We start from the raw sequence: 22,268 nt of genomic DNA, 5'->3' as shown, positions 1-22,268 counted from the left end.
CAGAACAGAAATTTAAAATATTTAAAATATTTTGACAACTTGAAATAAATCAATTCAACAAAATAATTCTAAAAGTGGCACAAACAACATAACAATAAAAGATCAAAATTTAGCACATTTATTTCCTCAAAGGTCACACTTATTCAGTCCGATCTGAAACTGTTTTTAAGCACAGCTGCAGTCAGTAATTGTGTTAAAAACATATTGTCTTTAATTATCAACATGACATTTATTTGAAAGGGAAATCATTTTTATTGTCAAATAAGCTGTTAGTGGGAGCACAATATGCTTTTTTCCTAACTCTTCCTGTTGTCTTTTTCCAGCATGAAAAACTGATTGTTTTTCCCAAAATTTCTAGACAAACTTTTTTTGTTGTCCCATTTTGCGAAACTATTTTGACATTTTTGTTTGGACATATTATGTATGTGGTTTTTCAACACAATGGTCAGTGATACTCTTAGATTTCTGATAAAATTGTGTATTTTGTAGTTTAAAATATCTGTTTTTTACTAGGTTCTCCAATTTTTTACCAAAATAACATTTCATGCAGAAAGATCATGCTTTCTTGTTGTTGTTTGATTGTTCATTTTATCTGTTTGCGACTGTAGGTAGTCAGAAGCAGGAGACCAAGCTCGGTGGAGGAGCGAGCAGACACTGTTTCAGCAGCCTGAAGCCCAATACAGAGTATAAGATCAGCATATACTCTCAGCTGCAGGACGGGACTGAAGGACCAGCTGTCACTGCAAATGTGAAGACATGTAAGAAAATCCAAGCACACAAGCTCAAGCACTTCAAACTCTAATAAAAGCATCGAGTTAAGTGTGTTCATTATTAGATTTGTTTTCTGGCTTAATTATTAAGCAATAAACATTAACGTTTTGAAATCTGTACAGAAAACAGATGCTTAGTGCAGACATTTTCCACATGTATTCGACTCATCTCCCTGTATATTTGCATCACCTGTAATGCATCCAAAATCCCCTTTAAATATGCTCTTGCAGGTGTGATCACAATATAACAGCAGCACACTCAGCATGTGCGCATACACTTCATCTAACTGCTGTCAGCTGTTATTGTTTAGAAGAGAAGAGACTGGAGTACAATCACGTCACTTTCACCAGAAAATGTCTTTTATACTTGTGGGAGCACCGCATCCTCGTCCGTCTTTCAGAATGAGGCTTTTGTTCTGCCGCAGCCGCTCCAAACTCTAATCAAGAGCCACTGTCTGGAGATGAGGCGGAGGAGGAGGGAGGCTGCTGGGCTGGGTGGGCTGCTTTGTCATTATGTTTACCATAAGAGTCATGGAGCACGATTTTAATAAATCGGGGCAATATTCAACAGAGTTTTGTCTCTATTACACTTTTGGTACTATGAACAGAGTGGTAATTATGCTTAAAAGATTACTTTTTTTATTATGTGTAACATCAGATGGCAACTACAAGTTACAATTTCACGTTATATTTTACATCAATAGTTTGAAGGCTTTTAAAGGGAAAACTACAGAGGAAAAGATTAGAATGTAAAAAGCCTTTCAAAAAATAGTCACACACCTTTTTTTCTATTTATTTTTTGCTGCAACCACAACTATTGATGGATGTTGTTTTATTCAGGTTTTATGCGATAGATTAACACAAAGTACTAAATAATTGCATTGTGGAAGGAAAGTGATTTAGTGGTTTTTAATGTCCCTCTTCCTGCAGTTACTGCTGCAACTCTACTGGGAAATGTCTCCACCTCTATACACCCAGGGGATTGAATATCTGCCTCTTATTTTATGCAAAATAGCTTATGCTCAGTTTGTGAAGTTTCTCCACAAACACTTAATTGGACTTTGTCTGGAGAATTTGACACTTGGATATGCTCAATATAAACATGGCTTCATGTTTATGGTTGTCCTGCTGGAAGTTGAACTTTTGCTCAACTGCCTATGGCAGCCTGTAGAAGATTTTTTCCAGATATTACCAGATATTTAACTCTATCCAACCCATTAAGTCTATAACTTCATTGTCTTAACATAACTGTTGGGATTACATGTTAAGGGTGGTGTGGAGTGGTAGTTTTCCTCCACACACTGCCTTTTTAGTTCTTCATGATTTTGTTTGCTTACTAATCTGTGAGGCCCTCATAAAACAGCTGGATTTATACAGAGTATCAGTTACACACTGGGAAGCTTTTAACCAATTAGAAAACTGCTGGATGACGTCCAATTGGTTGCACTGGATTTTATTTAAGGGTACACAATTAAAGGGGTCAAATACATATAAACATCATTCTTGTCAGATTTTATAAATCAAAGAAATTGAAAAGCATGTCTCAATATCTTTGTACATTTGTGAGCTCATTTGTTTTAGTCTATCACATAAAGTTCCCCAAAATAGATTAAGGTTTTTGATTTTAACATAATGAAATATATGTTTTTAAAAATCTCAAAAGATTTGAATACTTTTGCCAGGCACTTATTTGACTCCTACTTCCTAATAAGATAAACTTTCAAGATTAAATTAATCACTTCACTATCTGTTTATAAAAGACAATTCCAAAATCCTATAACATGTAACATTACATGTAGCTCTACAAAAACCCAGGTAACAAGTCGTTCATAGAACAACGCTCATTTGCAAATTCAGTAACACATTTCACATAATGTATGCAGAATTAGACATCTGCATGATTGATTTTATTGCACTTAATGGTTTGTGAAATCTGAACTGCAAAGTATTTATGCACATAACATCTAAGGTTGATTCATCACAAGATGAGGACAAAGAAATGCCAGATGAAGGGCTGGATTTGAAAATAAACAGAATGAAAGTCAGAGATGGTCTGTTTCCAGACAGGAGGCTGAAGGAGTAAAGAAAATAACCTGTAGTGAGATAAAAAAAGCAACAAGACAGAAAGTTCTTTCCCTGAAAAAACAGATATTTGTTTGCTTTAGGCTGCTCCCAGACACACTACGGCTTTACGGTGAGCCACCTGGATGATTTATGGCTTTGTTTTGACGCAAATGAAAGCCTGAGCATTTCCTCAAATGACTATCCCCATCGCTGCAGGCAGCCGCTACTGAACGCTCCCTACCTGCCATCACAAGTGATTCGCAGCCTCAGGTAGCTGATTTACTGCCTAAACAGCTCTGAAAGCATCGAGTGTGTGAATGTGGGGTATCTTTAGGAGGAGAACACACACACTGAACCAAGTCAAGGGGTTGAAAGCACAGACGATAGACTTTGGGTTTTGACTGGAGCTCACACTGTGATCAATGCACCAAATTATACAGCAGCCAAAATCACACCTTTGCACGTATTTATTTTACACTTTCTGTATGAGTAAGTATGTAACTGTGTTTCACTGATCCATGTCCATTTTTGTAGAAGGGAGATCTATTTGCTATGTCATTTGGCATGTTAGTATATGATGAATGGAGTCATAATTGGAGGTTTTCATACATTTCTGTTTGTGTGTTTCTCTTTACTCAGTACCGATCCCAACACTAGCACCGGCCAAGCCCCCGACCACCAGTCCACCCCCCACAATCCCTCCTGCTAAGGAAGGTGAGACTTCCTGTCATTCATTTTGTTCTACATGTCTACTGCCACTTGACAGAGTTCTTGACATATGAAGTTCTGTGCTGTTGTTTTGTTTAAGAGGACATGTGTTTTTAAAGAACCCTTATTTATAAAAATAATTTTTAGTGATCATACCTTTTATTCGAGCATCATCAAAAAATGCTGCGAGATGAATGTAACTCTATGCAAAGCGCTCTTCTCTGTGCCAAACATAAAAACATAATGTTGTTTTCATATACACATAAAACACCATTATGGTTTATTTCTTCAATTAATTAAGTATTTTTGATTAATTTTGAGAAAATTAAGTATTTATGTGCATTATCTTATTTAAATTATTTAATGAAGTTTTTTATGATTTTATATACCCATCATACTACTGTATGCTTTGTGTCTTTAAGATGTATGGTGACATGAGGCTTTAAATAAATCTCCAGGTCCCTAACCTGTAGGAAACGAGTGAAGTAAAGAAAGCTCCACCCTTGCCTTTCTTTGCATCTGGTACTGTGGAATATGTACATTTAGCTTTTTTGATCATTTTCAACCTGGAGATGCCTGCACACAAGTGCCAGTGCTATAGAATTAGCTAAAGTACTCATCAGATGTTGCAGCTATGGCCTAGTAAAAGGATTACACAACCTCATGCAGTACATTTGTCAGCAAAGATGAAGATGAGTTGGCAACGAGGTTGATTTGGACAGGGATTTGGACTCTGCACGTTGGGAAGCTAAAATATCTTGGCACAGTGCTACTTGACATTCTATTGGTTGGCATTTGCAAAGCAGCCAATCCAGGAGCATTGTTTATTTTCCTTGACGTTGATTGTCTGTACTCCCCGACAGTTTCCAATGTGTGTATTAATGCATAGAAAAATATATTTGGTTTTTAAATGATTAAAATATGCATTAGCAAGTGTGGGGTCTCGAGTAATCATGGATTTCAACTGGAGGTTGTGAATACTGGGGTGGACCAGGGGTATGTCAATGACAATTCATACAAGTGACATCACTTCTCTTTTAAAAAATTGCCATGTCATGTTTAGACTTGGAGAAAACATTTCTTTCACAATACGCTCACACACTTGGAAAGGCAGAACCAGGAAAAAAAATCCATCAGAGTTTGAGTACATTCTGTGTTTTAAGTCTTTGAAAATCATTTTTTTAGAACCAAAATGTTGTCTTATTTTAGGTGCTTTTGGGGGGGAATGGGGTTGAAACAGAAAAACAACATTTTGTATTAGCGATACTGTAAATGTTTTCAAAACTTCAAACAGTCTACATAATATTTAGCCTCATGAGGTCATATTGAGGCAAAATCCACTTAAAAATTTACATTTTTTAACTATAAGCAGTTCAACTACAGTCTGAGTTCACCTCACTCAGTGATGTTGATGGGGGATCCTAAAATAAACATGGAGATATAATTTCTAGATTGTACCACACATGTACAGTATATGCTGAATTTAGTAAAATGCTATTTTTGAATGAAAATCTTTTCTTTGAGCTTAAGTGCAACACACTATTTTCAGAGACACACCAGGTAAAAATAAATCAAGTTAAAAATCTGTATGTAATGGATAATTTAGCACTTTTCTGTTCACTAATATATCTTGACATGAGAGCTGTAAGTGACTTTGTTTTTCTCTCACAGTGGGGGACGTACTCACCCACAGATTGTTACAGACAACAGCAATCAAAATGTAAAATGTATGCTTAAGTGGAAGCAGTCCGATCTCAGTCTGAACTGATGCTTTATGTTTTGAACAGAGAGGCTGTCCACACACACACACACACACACACACACACACACACACACACACACACACACACACACACACACACACACACACACACACACCCCATGCACACAAACACACACTTCTGACAAGCTCCAACATTTACAATATGGAGCTCAAAACTGAAATACTTATTGTCGATTTCAGGGTTCTTAAATGGAAGTTGCATAACAGATAGCTGCAGATTCAAGATGAAAATAATTCTTTGAATGTGGCCAAGCAAGTCTTTACATTTTATTGCTTTTAATTTTGTCAAACATATAATTCACATTCCTCACATCTGTCATCACTGAATCATCAGTTTCATCTCAAGTGTACAATTAGCTGTTTTATATAAATAAGGTGAGAAAACACACAGCAGCAGCCATGATTGCGCTCTCGTAAAACTTTAGCTTACGTAGCCTCATTCTCTAATAAAAATCATTGTGTCTTCTAACAAAAATGGTAGAAAATACCAAAAAGTAATGCCATTAAAAATACAGACAGAAAAATATGAATCACTGGTAGCAATTTATTTTCTGTATAAATGAGTCTTCTGCTTGTTTAAAGAAAAGCTCATTTTCACTGCACCTTAAACTTAAGGTTTTCTCATTCCACAGTCTTGGTTCTCTGTTCAAAAAGCCTTTTCTTGCACATTCTGAAAAAAAGTCAGATTCATGTTTTTTTCTGATTCTAATCTGAAATGTTGTCATGTCTTCCCTAGCAAATATTGATTGCTTTTGCCTTAGCAAAATTATAATTTAGTAGTAGAAGAAGAGGATGGCTAAAGCTGTGCTAGAATGAATGTTCTGCCAATTGCAGCTTGTTTTATCTTGTACCAAAACTTAGTTTCATCATGTCTGATTAAATCAGAATTTATTCAAGTCATACTTTTGTGTTTTTGTAGGATGTGGTTGTGTTTTTTGTATCAGAAATGGGATAGCAGTTGTTCCACTTGGTCCATTAATCGTCCCCTGTAATGTTTTTATACTTCTTTGTCCCATTAGTTTCCTTTCAAGCTTCCTGATTCATGTATTTCTACATGTTTGCTTTTGTTTTAGACTTCCATTTTGAATCAAAGTATATATGTGTCCTAATTTCCTACGTTTCATTCTTACATTTATCATGTGATAAAGAAAATTGAATCCGAGGCTTTTCTTAGTACATATTAGATGTTTTAACAAATGACTGCTAGCGACTCAGAAGTGCAGTCGCTAGCAAATCCATAAGAAATGTTGACCTGTTGTGTCTGTTAATATCTAACCCATTTTTTATAAATATAAAACAGCAGAGTTTAAAATATCAGGTGTATAATTTTATACCAACTTTTTTAATTGTGGATGTCCATTCGAAAGCTGCATAAGAAAGTCCGACAAATATCATGGAAATATTAATTTATTTTAATATTTTCCATATTAGTTCTTGATAATACCTACACATTCGGCATGAATAAAGTGCCATTCATAATTCATATCTATTAAACACTCCCAGATGAACATAGCTGACCTAAAGAAGAGCCTTAACTCTGACCCCGTTAAATTACTTCAAAGCGTATTCTGAATGCAGAACAGAAACGGAATAAAACCCTTCCTGAACCTGAAGTGCCTTGATTAATTTTCACAAAAGGGAGATGCTGTCCAGGGGGAACAGAACCAGAACCAGACCTGACCTGAATAAAGCAAAGATTAATTAGTTCCCATCTAAAATGCATCGGCATGAGCAGATTCTGCCAAGAAACAAATACAGGCGTCTGAACGAGTTGAGCAGTTAATTGAATTCACCAATAAAAAGCTTTGGGGGGAAATAAGAGCAAGTTGGAAAGCATCTGTATGCCAACTAATATAAGACAACAAATGCTTTGCATTTATTCATCAGTAGGGAAATGGGAATTTATATGACCAGATTTCCAGACTAAATAAAGCCTAAGAAGAGTTTGAATTTAATGTATTACTATTAGCTGCCTTTATGCTGAAGAATTACTTGCTTAAATTAGTTATTGTCTTAAATTATTGGACATAAAAACGTTTTAATGTGTTTATAATATTCAATTTGAGCAATCCTTAGAAGTACATTCTGTGACTACTAGAAACACATGAAGCAGTCTTTTTTTTCTGCCAACATGAACAAAACCTCTTAACTGACGCACATTATCAGGATTTACTATCTTTGAGGGAAGATTTACGACCAAATATGGTTCATCTTTACAACCACAATAACAGGAATGTTTTACTTTTTTTTATTCCCAGTTTGTAAGGCAGCCAAAGCAGACCTGGTCTTTTTAGTTGATGGTTCCTGGAGTATCGGTGACGACAACTTCCTGAAGATTATCCGTTTCCTGTACAGCACCGTCGGAGCTCTGGATCGGATAGGCCCAGACGGCACACAGGTAACCCAGACGAGACCAAATCTTTCTAAAACAAAAATGCTAAATAAAACAAAAAAAGTTAGTAATAGTCTATCAAAGCATTTTTTTCTAAACATTTTGCCAGATTATTTTTTAATATTAGTATCTGTTTTATTCCATCCACTTTTCAGCTTCTGAGTCTTCCATATTATTAGAAAGAGGCTTGAAAACAGATTTGAATTAGCCTCATGAATTGTTGCCTGTGTATTTATCCGAGGGGCAGAGATGTTGCAACAGAAGGACAAATAGGAACATTTATGCTTAATCAGACATGCAATGTGCACATCATTTGCGAATGAGAAAATTCCCCTTCAGCAAAATGCAAAAGGAAAAAAGTAAACCACAGATTCCAAAATTTGTTCATGACATTTGAAACAAACAATTGTAAAATTGCTGAAAAGCGAGTGGATCTAAAAATCTGGTTTTCCTCAGGAAACAACTTCCACCCAATTTTCTCATCCCGCCTAAGCAATTGTTGCTTATCACTATAATTTCAGGAGAGGCAAACTAATGAAGAGGATTTTCATCAGCAGCCTATTGTGTCAGTAATGACTGTGTGACCCCCACAAAATTGCATATGTTAAATTTATTTTCCTCTAGGGAAAGGGATACAGACTTATTTAAGGCTTATACAAAACAAATCAAAATACCTGTAGATAATTAAAAGGATTCATAATCATTTTAAATTATGGAAATTGGCAAAGAACAAAACAAAACTAAGAAATGAATGAATGAAATCATTCTTTTGTTTGAATGCCTAAATTGTCTACAGTATTGCAATTTTTCTCAACAAGCTTTATTTTGCTCTGACATCATGTTAAATTCAGATGACTATGAAGGTCAACTAATTATGTATTTGTTAAAGTTCCTTTTTGAAAATACAAAACTCTGAATCTGCACTGCGGTCAACATTTCTTGACCCATCATCCTCCATGTTGTGAGAAAACCTTGGAAATACATATTTCATAGCACTATTGTGATTTCCCCTTTCAAAATTAAGAAAAATTCAACCTTTTGAGTTTTGTTAATAAATTATAAGTCCCTCTTTTAGAAAATAATTTTCAACAGAATCAAAACATTTTATAGCATTGTATACTTTATTAAGTTAAAATGTCTAGACAGATGTTAATAATCCACAACTGCTTTTTGACTAGAAGCATAAATAATGACTATTACAGGTCTGTTTTTCATTTCCAGTTTTCAAAATGTAAAAGGCAAGAAAATATATTATTCAAGAGAAAGTGCACATGTTTCTTTTGAAAGCCTAAGTAATGACTACAACTAATAATTGTATATATATATATATATATCTTTAAGAGAGGTGCCAATAAATCTAGAGGACAGTTTAACTTTAAAAATCAAGGTTTTACCAAAATATATTTTTACAATTCTTTATTGATATATAGTCCTCTATTAATTATTATTCACGGATTCCTTCCTAGTATATCTATCTTGTACATTTACAAGTTTTCCCTTTGCATTTATTCCAATAATTCAAAGCATTTTATCTTGTACCTATTTTGATTCTTTGAAAATAAAACACACCTCATTTCAACCAGGTCAGCTCTGTGGGGAACCACAATACTTTAGTGTCACTACACTTCATATAAGTTTTAGAATCATATAGTTTAAATCCCTGCAGTTTTATTAGTGAATTTTTGAAAAGAGAGAGAGACTTCCAACTTCAAAAATTTTCACAATATTGCAGCTATAAATTTGAATAAGCTTTTCCAGCGTGTTTCTCTGCAGAGATTGACTTCTATTAAAAATGAAGTCATCTAAATAAAATAAAGCTATGACGCCTTTGACAGCATGGTATGTCAACCTTTGCATCTTTACAATTAGAAATCACCTAACCCTAACAATGTATATGAGATGAAACTTATTGGAAGTTTGATTGACATTATGCCCGGCCCCGGCAGGTGGCCATCGCCCAGTTCAGTGACGACGCTCGGACTGAGTTCAAGCTGAACTCCTACGGTGACAAAGAGCGTCTGCTTGATGCCATCAACAAGATCTCCTACAAGGGAGGAAACACTAAAACAGGTGAGGGCCAAGCACACACAGTAGGTGGACTGCTGAGAGACAAAATGACTGCCTTCAACTTCTGCAACTGCTGCAAATAAAACACAACTATCACTATTATCTACACGCTCAGACCTCACATCTTGGTTTATATTGAGCACTTGACTATGGGGCATGCACATGTATGTGATTTCAGTTATCTGTAACATGCACATGAACCTGTTCTTAATGTGTTAACACTACATAGAAGTGTGTGTGTGTGTAATGCAAGAAAGCCTGTGGGAGAGAAGAGACAGTAATGGTCTTTAATCAGTGTTTACAAAGTAGAAATGAGATCGCAGCGAGCAGATTTGTTAGAGCGTTGCTGCCGTAAAGGAATTCCCCTGCTGGTAATGTCACACTATAATGCTCCACTTATTTATTTATTTACTTTTTTAATCAGAAGGCAACAGTTTAGAGGGTTATTATGCATCCAGTCACAGTGTAACTAGTGACTGAAACATAGAGAAGGATATCGCTGCCTGTGTTAAAAAAGAGTTTGACAAGAAATACAAGCCGACATGGCACTGCATTGTTGGCAGGAACTTTGGCAGCTATGTGACACACAAAACTGGATGCTTGCAAACTCCCATCCAGTTTGCAAGCATTCCAAAAGTAGAACATATGATGGCTGAATTTGTTTGATGTTCTGGTGTCATTTAATTTATTTAAATAATTAAAATATTAAAGAGAATAATTATTCTTCTGAGTAAGCCTAAAGATTTACCTATATTTGATTAAGTATCAAACTGAATTAATGAGACAATTATAAGTAAAAATGTAGCGTTTTAAGAAGTAATACCAAAATATCTAAATATGTGTATTTTGCAAAAGCTTAAATAAAATGCAACATAGTTTCATCATGAATTTAAGTTACTTCTTTAAACTTTTTTATTCTACTTAGGGTTGTTTTGTACAGTTTTTTACATCATAAAAAGAAATTATATGTAATATGTCTACACTTTCATGTTCAAAATTCACTTTATGTGAATTTTTGACATCAAGTGGTTGATATTGAAAGACTTGCATTGGTTTCCCTCTGAAATATGTTGTATGGTTACATCACCAATAATGTGCACAAACAACCTATCACATATGTATGAAATTCTTTCTGAGCACATTTTCAATCAGTTTGGAATAAAGTATAGATGAGGGAATGCCAGACCTTGACATATCCTCATTTAAATATGCAAATAGATGAATATATGTTCTGGACATTTGAATCATCTGTCCACACACATATTCAATCATTCTTGATCGTAATTTATTGGTGCGTGCAGTATTTGTATTCACATCCTTCACAGCTTCTGAGGATGCCATCCAGGTGTTGTGGATGAGCAAAAGTCTGCACGCCAGTCATAAATTTGCCATGAGGCTCCACACATTTCCGAACTCAGTTCATTATTGATGCATCTGAAGTTTTGCTTAGAAATAGCCCTGTGAGATTTTTGTGGCTACACACTTTGCACATGAGAGCTTTGCTGATGTTGCCATTGTTAAGGTTACCTTGAGAGGCTGTGTGCTTCTGTATGTGACAACATAAGCTGGTCCCTCTGCACTACTTCCCTCTGATGCGTCTCTTTTAATTTTTATTTGTATCGATGTGTCATGCATCACATATCACCCCCTATCATCACAGTAAAAGTTCCAATTTTGAGACTAATTATTAAGTGGAAAAACCTACAATCATGCTGTCAATAACGGCTTCATTTTCGAAGTAAACTTCAGTGGTGACTCATTGACGGTTTATGTTTTTCTAGCACAGAAACTGTGCAGCAGCACGAACTTCAAAGGTTACTGCCACAAACATCTGAGACATAGCAATTTAACTGGCGCCAAATTAAAATCCTAAGCTCTTGGGGCAATATTGGCATGTGTGGAGGGTCGATCTGACTTCTGGCAGGAAGATGAACCCTTCAAGGCAGCAATTTGCTCAGCAGCACTGATCCATAATCTCCATTCTTCATGCAGTTTATTTAAATTTGTAATGCAGATTTTGTTTTCTGATGTAACATTGCTTTGTAGTGCACAAATTGTTTTAGCGACAATGCGAATAAACCTGCAGGGAAGAATGAATCAAAGCCTGTTTTCTGCGCACAAGCAGCTCTCCTATTGACTTTTTAGACCCAAACACACTGTGTGATTTGAGACCGTTTTTCTCCCACTAAAAAAGGTACACTAATTATTTGTGCTTTTTCTCAAACTTTTAAGTTCTCTCATGTAAGGAAAGTAAAGAAAAAATATGAAAAAATCAGATTTTCAGCATTTTATGCAGATCGGTTGCCACTCTCTGATTTAATTGTTGGAAATAATTGACGGTTTCATCTTTTCAATCAGGTCGAGCCATCCAGCATGTGAAGGAAAACATCTTTACCGCTGAGGGAGGAGCCAGGAGAGGAATCCCTAACGTCCTTGTAGTTCTGACTGATGGCCGATCCCAGGATGACGTCAATAAAGTTTCCAAAGAGATGCAGATGTCAGGTCAGAAATGATTTCTCTTGTTTTAATGGTTTTATATGAAGCTAAAACTCTGGTTTGTTTGGTTTTATTTTGTTTTGAATGGAGTGTTAGGAGCCTGTCTGTAACCTGTAGTCCAACACATACACTTAATATTGTATTCTTACACTTTTTTGTGTGCAAACACCTTTTCCAGCTTCTAACAAGCAAATGTGGAACTGAGATTTTGTTTAATAATCAATATTTCTATTGCTTTGATTTTAGTACAACAATACATCTTTTCATCTACACTATCATGTTGTGACCAGGAAATGTCTAGAAAATACCCTAGACATTTAGAGTTTTTGGAATAATAGTTTATCATTCCATTTTTATTTATAAGCTTACTGTGTTGCTACACGGTTTAATCGTTGTTTAATAAAAGGTCAACTTGTATAAATTCCAGTTACTGAATCCCGTACTGAAGACAAAGCGTTTGTTTTTCTTGTCCACCTCCTTGTAAAGGTTACATTGTGTTTGCTATCGGCTTCGCTGATGCCGACTATGGAGAGTTGGTGAGCATCGCCAGTAAACCGAGCGACAGGCACGTCTTCTTCGTGGACGACCTGGACGCCTTTCAGAGGATTGAAGAGAAGCTGGTGACCTTTGTGTGCGAGGCCGCTACTGCGAGTACGTTTTAGTTAGAGTGCAACTTCTTTTAGGTAAACAGCATGTGACATTTCTTCTCTACTATCCTGACTGTTTTTTTTGGTTTTGTTTTTGTCTTTAACAGCTTGTCCATCAATACCAATGAGTGGCAGCACAACCCCAGGTAAATGTTAAAGAATGCCTCTTTATCCCAACAAGTTACATGTGTAAGTATAACTGCTTACAGTGTACTAAAAGACAAGTGAATTTCTGATTGATTGTGCGAAAATTTACTAACGACTATTAAAAAACTAACTTATTTAGAGCTTGGGGTCCCCATTTTAAGTCCTTTTTTCAAATTATTATTTTTACATCTCAGCATGTGAAATTGTCTTGTCTGTGGTACTAAATAACCACTGAGAAATAATGCAACTGAGTCATTTCATGAAGCTATGGGAAAGAGTTGTTGAAGCTACTCTTAGAAGTGAGGTGATGATCTCTCACTTCTAAGTGAGAGTGGTGCTAAGCAGAAGAAGAGCAGGAAGGATGTGATGTGTGTTTTGAAAGGCTTTATGGAGAAGTGTAGAGACAGAAAAGACTTGCACTGTTTTCTTAAATTTAGAGAACAATTTACCGAGGAAAGAACTGGGTTACTGAATGAGTCAAATGTGGCAGAGACATACGCAAGGGTGGTTTAGAGAACGTCAACTGAAAAACCAGATGAGGTTTTGGGTAGGGCATATCGGTAGGATTCCTCTCTAGTGAGATGTTCTGGGCATGTTCCACCAGGAGGAAACCCAGAGGAAGACCCAGGATATGCTGGACAGACATTGTCTTTCAAATGTCCTGGGAAAGCCTTGGAATTGTCCTGAAGAGAGGGAAGTTTGGGTCTCCCTGTTTAAAGTGCTACTTCCACAACCCAATCCCGGATTAAGTGAAAGATAATGGAGGGATGGTCAGGCGGGAGTACTTATAGATTAGGAGGTTTACAGGCAACATTGTGATCTGCAGTGAGAATAGGTAGCTGGTGAAAAGACATCTGGAATGGTAGGATACCACTGTAGATAGAAAAGGAATGAAAGTCAGGAAAAGAAAAGACTTTATACACATGCAAACTACTGAGAAGAAAATGGGACTGTTAAGAGGCAAGTTGAAAAATTGAAAGTGGACAAGTTTAATTATCTGTAGAGTAAATGAAGATAAATGTCAGGAATGATTTGTAACAGACGGATAGCTGCCAGAGTGTAAAGGATCAGTGCTTAGCCCTTTTTTGTTTGCAGCAGTGACAGACAGGTTTACAGATGAAGTCAGGCAGGAGTCCTTATAGATCACGATGTTTGAGGACAACTTCATGACTCTTCGCAAGAGTAGGGAACAGATAACAAACTCTGGAGAGGTGGAGGTATGCTCTGGGGAGAAGAGAAATCTGAGTAAACAGAAGCAGGACAAGTTATGTTTTTATTAAGAGAGGTGAAACAGGACAGTTGCAAGGAGTGGAGAGGTACTGAAGCTGGAGAAGTGGAAGTACTTGAAGAATGGATGGAAACAAATGTCATACAGAAACTGCAATAGTTAAAGAAGTTTTCAAGATGAGCTGGAAATGATAGCCTTTTTTATTGGATTGGATCAAACAGATCAAGCAGAAATAGAAGTGAGTATAGCAATTAGAGGTAAATCTAAGATGGTTTGAACGTGTACAGATGAGTGATAACGAGTAAACTGGACAAAAGGTGGTGAATACGGAGCTGCTAGGAAGGAGAGAGAGAAGAAAATCAAATCGGTTCATTTGCACTTTAGTGCAGGAGAATAAGCAGCTAGGTGGTTGGAGAGAGAAGGACTTAGTAATTTATGAGATAGATGAGCAGATGATCTGCAGCAGACATAAAAAAGGTTAACACTTGATTTATAACTGTATCTATCTTTTAAAGTGAGCTAAGCGGGCTGAGATAAATATTCTTGAATCTTCTGAAGTCCCCTGACCTAATTTCCTTTGATGTTAACAAGCTCTCATTCTCACCACCTGTCTGCAGGATTCCGTATGATGGAGCTGTTTGGACTTGTTGAAAATAAGTACAACAGCATCTCTGGTGTTTCCATGGTACCTGGCACCTTCAATGCCTTTCCCTGTTTCCACCTGCACAGCAACGCTCTGATGGCCCAGCCAACCAGGTATGACAACTTGATAAGTTACACAGATAGGATGACATATAATGTTTGTTGACGTGAGAGCTGATGACCTTTTGGAAAGCAAAGCACAACTTAGATGTTTTAGTCAACAGAACCTCAAGATAATCTCCTACAATGTCTCAGTTGCATCTGTTGTTCTGACTCGCAGGTTTATCCATCCTGAGGGGCTTCCCTCTGACTACACCATCACCCTGCTGTTCAGAGTGCTGCCTGACACGCCGGAGGAGCCCTTTGCTATCTGGGAGATCCTCAATAAGAACAACGATCCACTTACAGGAGTCATCCTGGACAGTACGGAAAACAACTTTACGTTTAAATCTTCACAACGTGCCATTCATTTAATACAAACGTTTCTGTTAATAGAAAATGTGATACAACCATGAGAGCCTTACTAATCAGCACAAGAACTTTTTCACCCTAACAAGCATCACACTTGTAGAAAGCTAACTGTTGCATGGCAACTCCCAGCACCAAGGTGGAGAGGTGGGAATTCGATTTAGATCTGTTATATTGACTTGAATGTCACAATAGTGAGAACCAGGGGTACAACTGGCTCAATATCTGTGCAATTAAATAAGACAAACGATTTTAGTGGATACTATTACGCATGGAAGAGTCAATACAGAGAAAAATGCTGTCTGTTTAACAAACTGAGACTTGCATTATTGTTTTATTATTTTAGCTGTAATTCAGTGCTGGCTGCATGTACATCTGGCCTATACCTCTCGTCAATTTTCTGGGTGAAAGCGGCAGACAAGAAGTTTAACATGTTCACAAATGTTTGGCTACAACATAAAAAACATACATTTTAATGTACCGGTATGTGTTTTTTTGGTTTTTTGCGTTCTATTAAACACGTTTGTGTATTTCCCTGCAGATGGAGGAAAAACTCTGACATTCTTCAACAACGACTTCAGGGGAGATTTTCAGACTGTCACATTTGAAGATCCAGAAATTAAAAAACTCTTCTTCGGAAGCTTTCACAAGGTCAGAATGCCATTATGCGTTTGTTTTTTACCTGATTTCCTTTACACCGACCTTCACATATCTTGATCAGGATGTTCTGATGCATACAAAATGTAGCGTTTACATTTTTTACCTGCAGGGTAAGTCACCTATGAAAGCCTGACTTGGCAAAGAGAATGCAGACTTTGATGCTGAGTCATAGTGAAAATTTCTGCAAAAGCAAGAAGTAAATTGATGCTTCAGAGCCAACAAAACATCCCCCTGCATTGGAGAACTAAATTTACTACATGTATTTCAGTGAATACCAGAAAGAAACACTTGCCAGATGTTAAGTACAAAATAAAGTGGCTTCAAACTACTTATTGGCCATGACAGACAGACAGGTCCATCTCAAGGTAATTCACTAGCCTGCAGTGACTGATTGGTTGACAGCTGTATCACCATCTTATTTCTGTTTTTTTTTCAGTCCAACTGTCTGGTTTATCATCTTATTGATTTGCACAGTTCAGCTTCGTTTTCTTGCCGTTTCTCGCTCCTGCCTTGTTCTATTTTTACCCCAGTCTTTCTGAGCAGCGTTACAGTGGCTGGTATCCCAACAGGCTGACTTCAGTTGAGTCACGCCCCGAGTCTGAACCTGCTCACCGTCGCGTTGTGTTATCATCAGAGTGACTCTCTCACTGATCTGCAGTCACTTCTGTCTGCTTGCTGTCAGCAGAGCTTACCCTGCTTACCTTTTCACCTTTTGTTCTGCTTCGTCGGCGTGTGCATGTGTGTGTGCGCGCACGAGTCTGAGTGAGTCAGAGTTGATTTTATAATCCAGGAGGACCAGAACTTCCACTGCCTTCCTGATAAGTCAAGCCGACGTCTGTATTGGGTCATTCGGTTAAGGATTAAAGTAGATAACTAATGTGATAATCAGTAAAATTGCTTGACGTGTCCTTTTAACCCACCTTGAAGGTTTTATGGGCTCCTTCAGTTGTACTTTACCTGCCTTTTTCTAAACAGTCTTATTTGCTGAAAAGGTGACATTTGAGGATATATTGAGTGTGGAAATGTTTTTCTGCAAGCTGTATCCTCAGATAAGGTGGTAGTCTTTCACACTCCGCAGTCTCAGTAGGATTTAACTCAAGTCTCAGAAACTTCTGCACTTCCTGCATGTGCATACAAGTATGGATTTACTAGTGTACACACACAGTCTTGGGTACATAAGATGGAATTGAGCAGGGTTGGAGCCTAGTTTTACGTTTTAAGTCAAGCTATTCTTAGATTTTTAGAACTGTGGCCAAGTTTGGAAAAAGAAATGCCAACCAGTTCCTGAACAAAAAACAAGTTTTTTCCCCCACATAGTAACTCTGAGTCAGTTTAATAAAAATAGCAATAAGTCTTGGATGTAAGACACATTTTGTCAATTGTTTGGCAGCAGTGACCTTATAAAGCACAAAATAGCTCAGCACTCCTCCACAGAACTGCAGGAAAGTGCTGCGTGGTTAGGTTTCAAGCAGAAGCTTCATTTTATCACCGTCAATTGATATTGCACATATTACCAGCTGAAAGGTTGCTGGAAAAAATGTTCTAACTTCTGCATCCTCAGCTTTTTTCTTGTTGTATATTAGAGCTACAACTTTATCCTGCTGGCAAGTGTTTGTCTAATGGGCCTGTTTGTTTGAAATGCTGAATATATGGGGTAGTATCTTTTTTTTCAATTATTGCGCTTCCTTCCCTTGTAGAAACCAATCGGTGTTGCCTAGTAACCGCTTCTTTTGGAGATAGTAAAGAGTCGAGATTTTGAGAGGGTAATAATTGCTATCTTCCAGCCAATCAGAACCAGGAACAGTTTTTTGCCTGATTCTGATGACCCTTTAGTGCTGCAAAATAATAATATTAGTATTTTTACAGCACTTCTCTGCACTTCAGCTGAAAATGTCCTATTCTGACAGGTTGCACGAAAAATAACTGGCACAACTGAGGCTATTCAGCAAAATTGTTGTCTTTTCCCTGCCTTATGTAAAAAGTAGTGGAAAGAATACATTTCATTTAAAATAAAGAAAAAGCAAAATAAGGGGTTACAGTTGTTTGCTAAAAAATTTCACTAAGAACTTCAAAGTCGCTTAAAGCTTCAGCTAAAATCAGAAGGTACTTTTCAGCTTTATGACCCAGCAGGATTCCGAAGCTCCTTCATAAACCTCAATAAGTTTGGCTCGAATTCGGTGTGATAAACAAAGTGATCCCTAATTGTGGGGCAGAAGAACATTTTAAAAGTTTTTTGACAAGTAAAACTCTGACAGCAATGTGTGCATTTTGCTCCCAGTGTGAATACTTTGAAGAATAACCTTTAGCTTTAATTACCTCTCTGAGTCTTTGGGGTATTCATCAACCAGCTTTACATATCTACAGATTGAAACTTTTTTTTATTCTTCTCTGTAAAAGGATGTTTTTTTTGTTTAGATCTAAACTTTCACTGTTAAGACGTGAACATATGTTGTTGTAAATCTTTCCTCTGTAGCTCTGACTGTACATTTCGGGGGGTGTTTTTTCTGCTGTAACGTGAACCTGCTTCCCAGTCTCAAGTCTTTCTGCTTCCAACAGATTTTCTTTTGGACATGATTCATGTCTCTTTTATGTTGCTGAGCTTGTAACTTGAGACCTTCCTTTTTATCCCATTACTACAGATGAGACCCCAATCAGACTATTCATCCCACACTCCCTCCCACTTTAACTCATAAACAACACTCTAAAATAGCATTACTCCTTGAGTCTGTGCTTGAGATTGTTGCCTATTCTGGCTCCAGAGTGAGCAGTCTGTCTTTTTCCTGTGCTGAAGTTTGGCTTCAGATGTAAGAGATCTGGCTTCAATCCCAGCCACTTTAAATGTAGCTGTCTTTCATTAATTTTAATTTCTCAGAGGGAATGTTCTATAGTTTACAAATGTCTGCAAAATAATGCTAAGTATGAACTGACATGGTGAAATTTTATAATAAAATTAAACAAAAGGAGATCTTTTTTGATCATGATATGAGTCATTTTAGGAACATGAGATCAAAATAATCAAAATAAAAAATAACTGGAAGGATGATATGTTTAGGTTCCTGTTTTAAGAAAACAATGTCATAGTTAGACACACATGAACTATAAAATGTCTCTGACTGCTGATCTGTATCAAAACAGTTTTTCCTCCATTAATTTGTCACATTCAGTAATATACAATAGTAACCCTAAAAACAATTACTTTATAACAAAACATATTCAATGTTTAACAATTTGAAATGAACACAGGTAATGCGAACCCATGAAATAGTTTTGCATATCTTGGCTTCTTCATCTGTGTTTTTCATTTTAATCTCATTGCCTCACTTTGATTTCTTTTCCTGGAATCTGAACGTGAAGCTGCTATTGTGTGTTTGACACCAATTAAACAGAATATCTCACCCCAGGTTGTCAAGGTGTCACATTTCTGAAACAGAGGGACTTCTCAGTTCAACACACAAACAACTATGTTGCTGAGAACAATACCAGCATCTGTAGTTTAAAAAAAGAAGTTTGTTAACATTGCACCAAGTAAGCTATGACAGTCTGCATATGGTCAGCAAAACTGAGTGATCTTCCTACATTTATTACATCTGTAAAAGGTAGGAAGTCACTAAAGTGATAATTTGGGCTAATATCTGATAGCAATATTGCTTTTATGGCTGATAGCCAATATTTACCAATCACCAGACTCTGGGATGAAAAATCAGGAAGAAGTAGAGACTATAAATGGTCTAATTTTAAATAATATGTTATCATTAGCACATCTAATTCACCTCTTGGTATCTGTCCATTTGTTTTTCTCTATTTATTCAATTTTTAGTATATAAAATAAAAAATTATTCATTTATGTAGGTAGAATTTTTTCAAAGCCATGCACTGAGACTATTTTGAAGCCCAGATTTCAGTCCAGGTTCTGGTAAATGCATTCAGTTTTATTTACAAATAACTATTTCCCCCACATTTGCAACTTTTATTTCATGCTATGGGTGTTGCATAGATGTACCTGCATTATCTGCTGGAAAATTGTCCAAGAAACTGGATTCATTTACAGCTGTACACAAGTAGAGGGAGCTCTTCTCCTGCTATTTAAACAGCTACCCGTTCTCTTCTGCTTATCGGTTTTCCTAATGTTACATTTGATCAGTATCTTATCTGTAGTAACTACTATGGTTAATAATAGTGGCATAAAGTTCAGATCCTATAGCAGTATATGTTAGGTGCTTCAAAGTTTCTTCTAAGTCTTTATGAAGTTCTGTTTTATTTCTGGTTTAATGCAGCTGCACATTGCAATCAGCAAGACGAGTGCCAAAGTGTTCATCGACTGCAAAATGGTGGCAGAGAAGTTCATCAACGCAGCAGGAAACATCACCACAGATGGAGTGGAAGTTCTGGGCAGGATGGTTCGCTCCCGAGAGAACAAGGACAACTCTGCACCGGTAAATGGAGCGTTCACACGCAGCGCACCACATGCAGTACTACACCACTAGATTCCACTTTACTCTCTATCCAGATCAGATCATTATTGATTACTGAAGCAACTAAATTCTTACCCTAATATAATGCAAACTTAAGTTTTGAGTCTTTAAACAATCCATGACCACAGAGTATAATTTTATTCCCAGCAGGTCTCGGATCTTTAGTCTGGTTATTACTGGTCCATCTGATTGGCCGGGTCCTGTTAAGGAACATTAATTACAGTGATTGATTAGCAAAACAGTAGCAGTGTTTATGTTTGTGTCTTTTTTATTCTTTTAACTTTCTGTCCACTTTCATTTGGAGTAAAATCTTTAAAACATATTTTAGTTTGAAAACAAAATACTGTCCAGTATTCAATATTAGAGATTCTCTTTTTGCTTTTTTGCTAATTCAGCCTCAATTTAGTGAGGGCCTGAAAGTGAACTGCCAAAATTTAAAGGTAAAATGAATAAATTTAAAATAAAATCCTAGGTAAGAAGCCAGACACATTTTGATATTTCCAACTGAATTTCCTCTTTTGACTTCATCTGTTTAAAGACCTGGTTTTAATATTTTCCATATTTTTCTGTTAAATAACAACTTTTTAGATGGTTTTGAATGCTTTTTCTGTTTTGGTTGGCAATCAGGTTAAACGTCATTACATTTCTGTTATGTCTGTAAAACTTGATCATAAATTAACTATACTGAGTCATATTATGAAGGCTTGGTGTTATGCAGGTTTATTTTTCCTAAATTAAATTCCAAGCTTCACTGTAAAACAGTCTAACCCTTATATTAAATTTTTAGTTGCATTTTGATACATTCAGACTTGTATTCTGTTGTTTTTTCTGCAGTTCCAGCTCCAGAACTTTGACATTATTTGCAGCACATCCTGGGCCAACAGAGACAAGTGCTGTGAACTGCCTGGTCTGGTGAGATCAAATTTTAAAGTTGTTTAAGATTTGCCTTTTTGATTTCGCTACTTTGGCAAAATTGGATACTACTAAGTCAGAGTTTCCTTTTATATCGTCCATTTTGTAAAAATTTATTTCACTTTTTTTCACATATTATAAAGTTGGCTTCTGCTATGAAGTGAAATGTTAGACATGATGCTCTTTGTGTTTTCACTTAACTTCAGTGAAATCCTTTTTTCAGCTAATAGCTTATTAGAGAAAAGTCAAGACAGAGGTCAGTCATAACAAGTTAAGTGTTGTGAGTGAATTATATTTCATAAACCTTTAAACATCCAATGAGTTTGAATTTGTTGAATGGCAATACAACTAGGCCAGAGAAAAGTTTCAAAAACAAGTTTCTATTGTACCTCAGATGGAGATTATTTTATAGATTTATACATTCATCTTCTTCCATAAGTTTATTAGTTCCTGTTTGATGTCAAACCTTTACTTTGCTTGCTTTTATCATATTTAAACCGTTTTGTCATCACATTAAGTTTCTTTTTTCTTTGTCATTTGCATGGCATTTTCATCATCCAGAGGAAGGAGGTAGACTGTCCAGCCTTACCCAAAGCCTGCACCTGCACACAGGACAGCAAAGGTCCAGCTGGTCCTCCCGGAGTGCCTGTGAGCAACTTATTATGTTTATCCTGGTTTTCTATTAGAAGTAAAGCAGCTTTGTTACTAAAAAAAACAGATGGAAGAAAACCTTACATGTGATTTCAGTATATGTTACGACCTGACTAGTGAGCCGTAACAAAAGCCAGAGAAACACGGACATCAAATAAAGA

General features: G+C 36.5%; 1 protein-coding gene across 5 annotated transcripts in view; it reads left to right on the top strand.

The window, feature by feature from the left end:
• Positions 1-22,268, top strand: part of col14a1b (collagen, type XIV, alpha 1b) — a 139,630-nt gene that overhangs the window by 84,635 nt on the left and 32,727 nt on the right. For all 5 annotated transcript variants that reach the window (XM_028035230.1, XM_028035227.1, XM_028035225.1 and 2 more), the window contains 13 exons: positions 609-758; positions 3,474-3,548; positions 7,584-7,723; positions 9,664-9,787; positions 12,143-12,286; positions 12,767-12,931; positions 13,035-13,073; positions 14,920-15,058; positions 15,225-15,367; positions 15,954-16,063; positions 20,347-20,505; positions 21,379-21,456; positions 22,018-22,104. In XM_028035230.1, the coding sequence (XP_027891031.1) occupies positions 609-758; positions 3,474-3,548; positions 7,584-7,723; positions 9,664-9,787; positions 12,143-12,286; positions 12,767-12,931; positions 13,035-13,073; positions 14,920-15,058; positions 15,225-15,367; positions 15,954-16,063; positions 20,347-20,505; positions 21,379-21,456; positions 22,018-22,104 (1,553 nt within the window). The remainder of the gene's footprint in view (positions 1-608; positions 759-3,473; positions 3,549-7,583; positions 7,724-9,663; positions 9,788-12,142; positions 12,287-12,766; positions 12,932-13,034; positions 13,074-14,919; positions 15,059-15,224; positions 15,368-15,953; positions 16,064-20,346; positions 20,506-21,378; positions 21,457-22,017; positions 22,105-22,268) is intronic.

Source organism: Xiphophorus couchianus, chromosome 13, assembly GCF_001444195.1.
Source record: "Xiphophorus couchianus chromosome 13, X_couchianus-1.0, whole genome shotgun sequence".
Lineage (NCBI taxonomy): Eukaryota > Metazoa > Chordata > Actinopteri > Cyprinodontiformes > Poeciliidae > Xiphophorus > Xiphophorus couchianus.
This window is presented reverse-complemented; position numbering and strand designations above follow the sequence as displayed.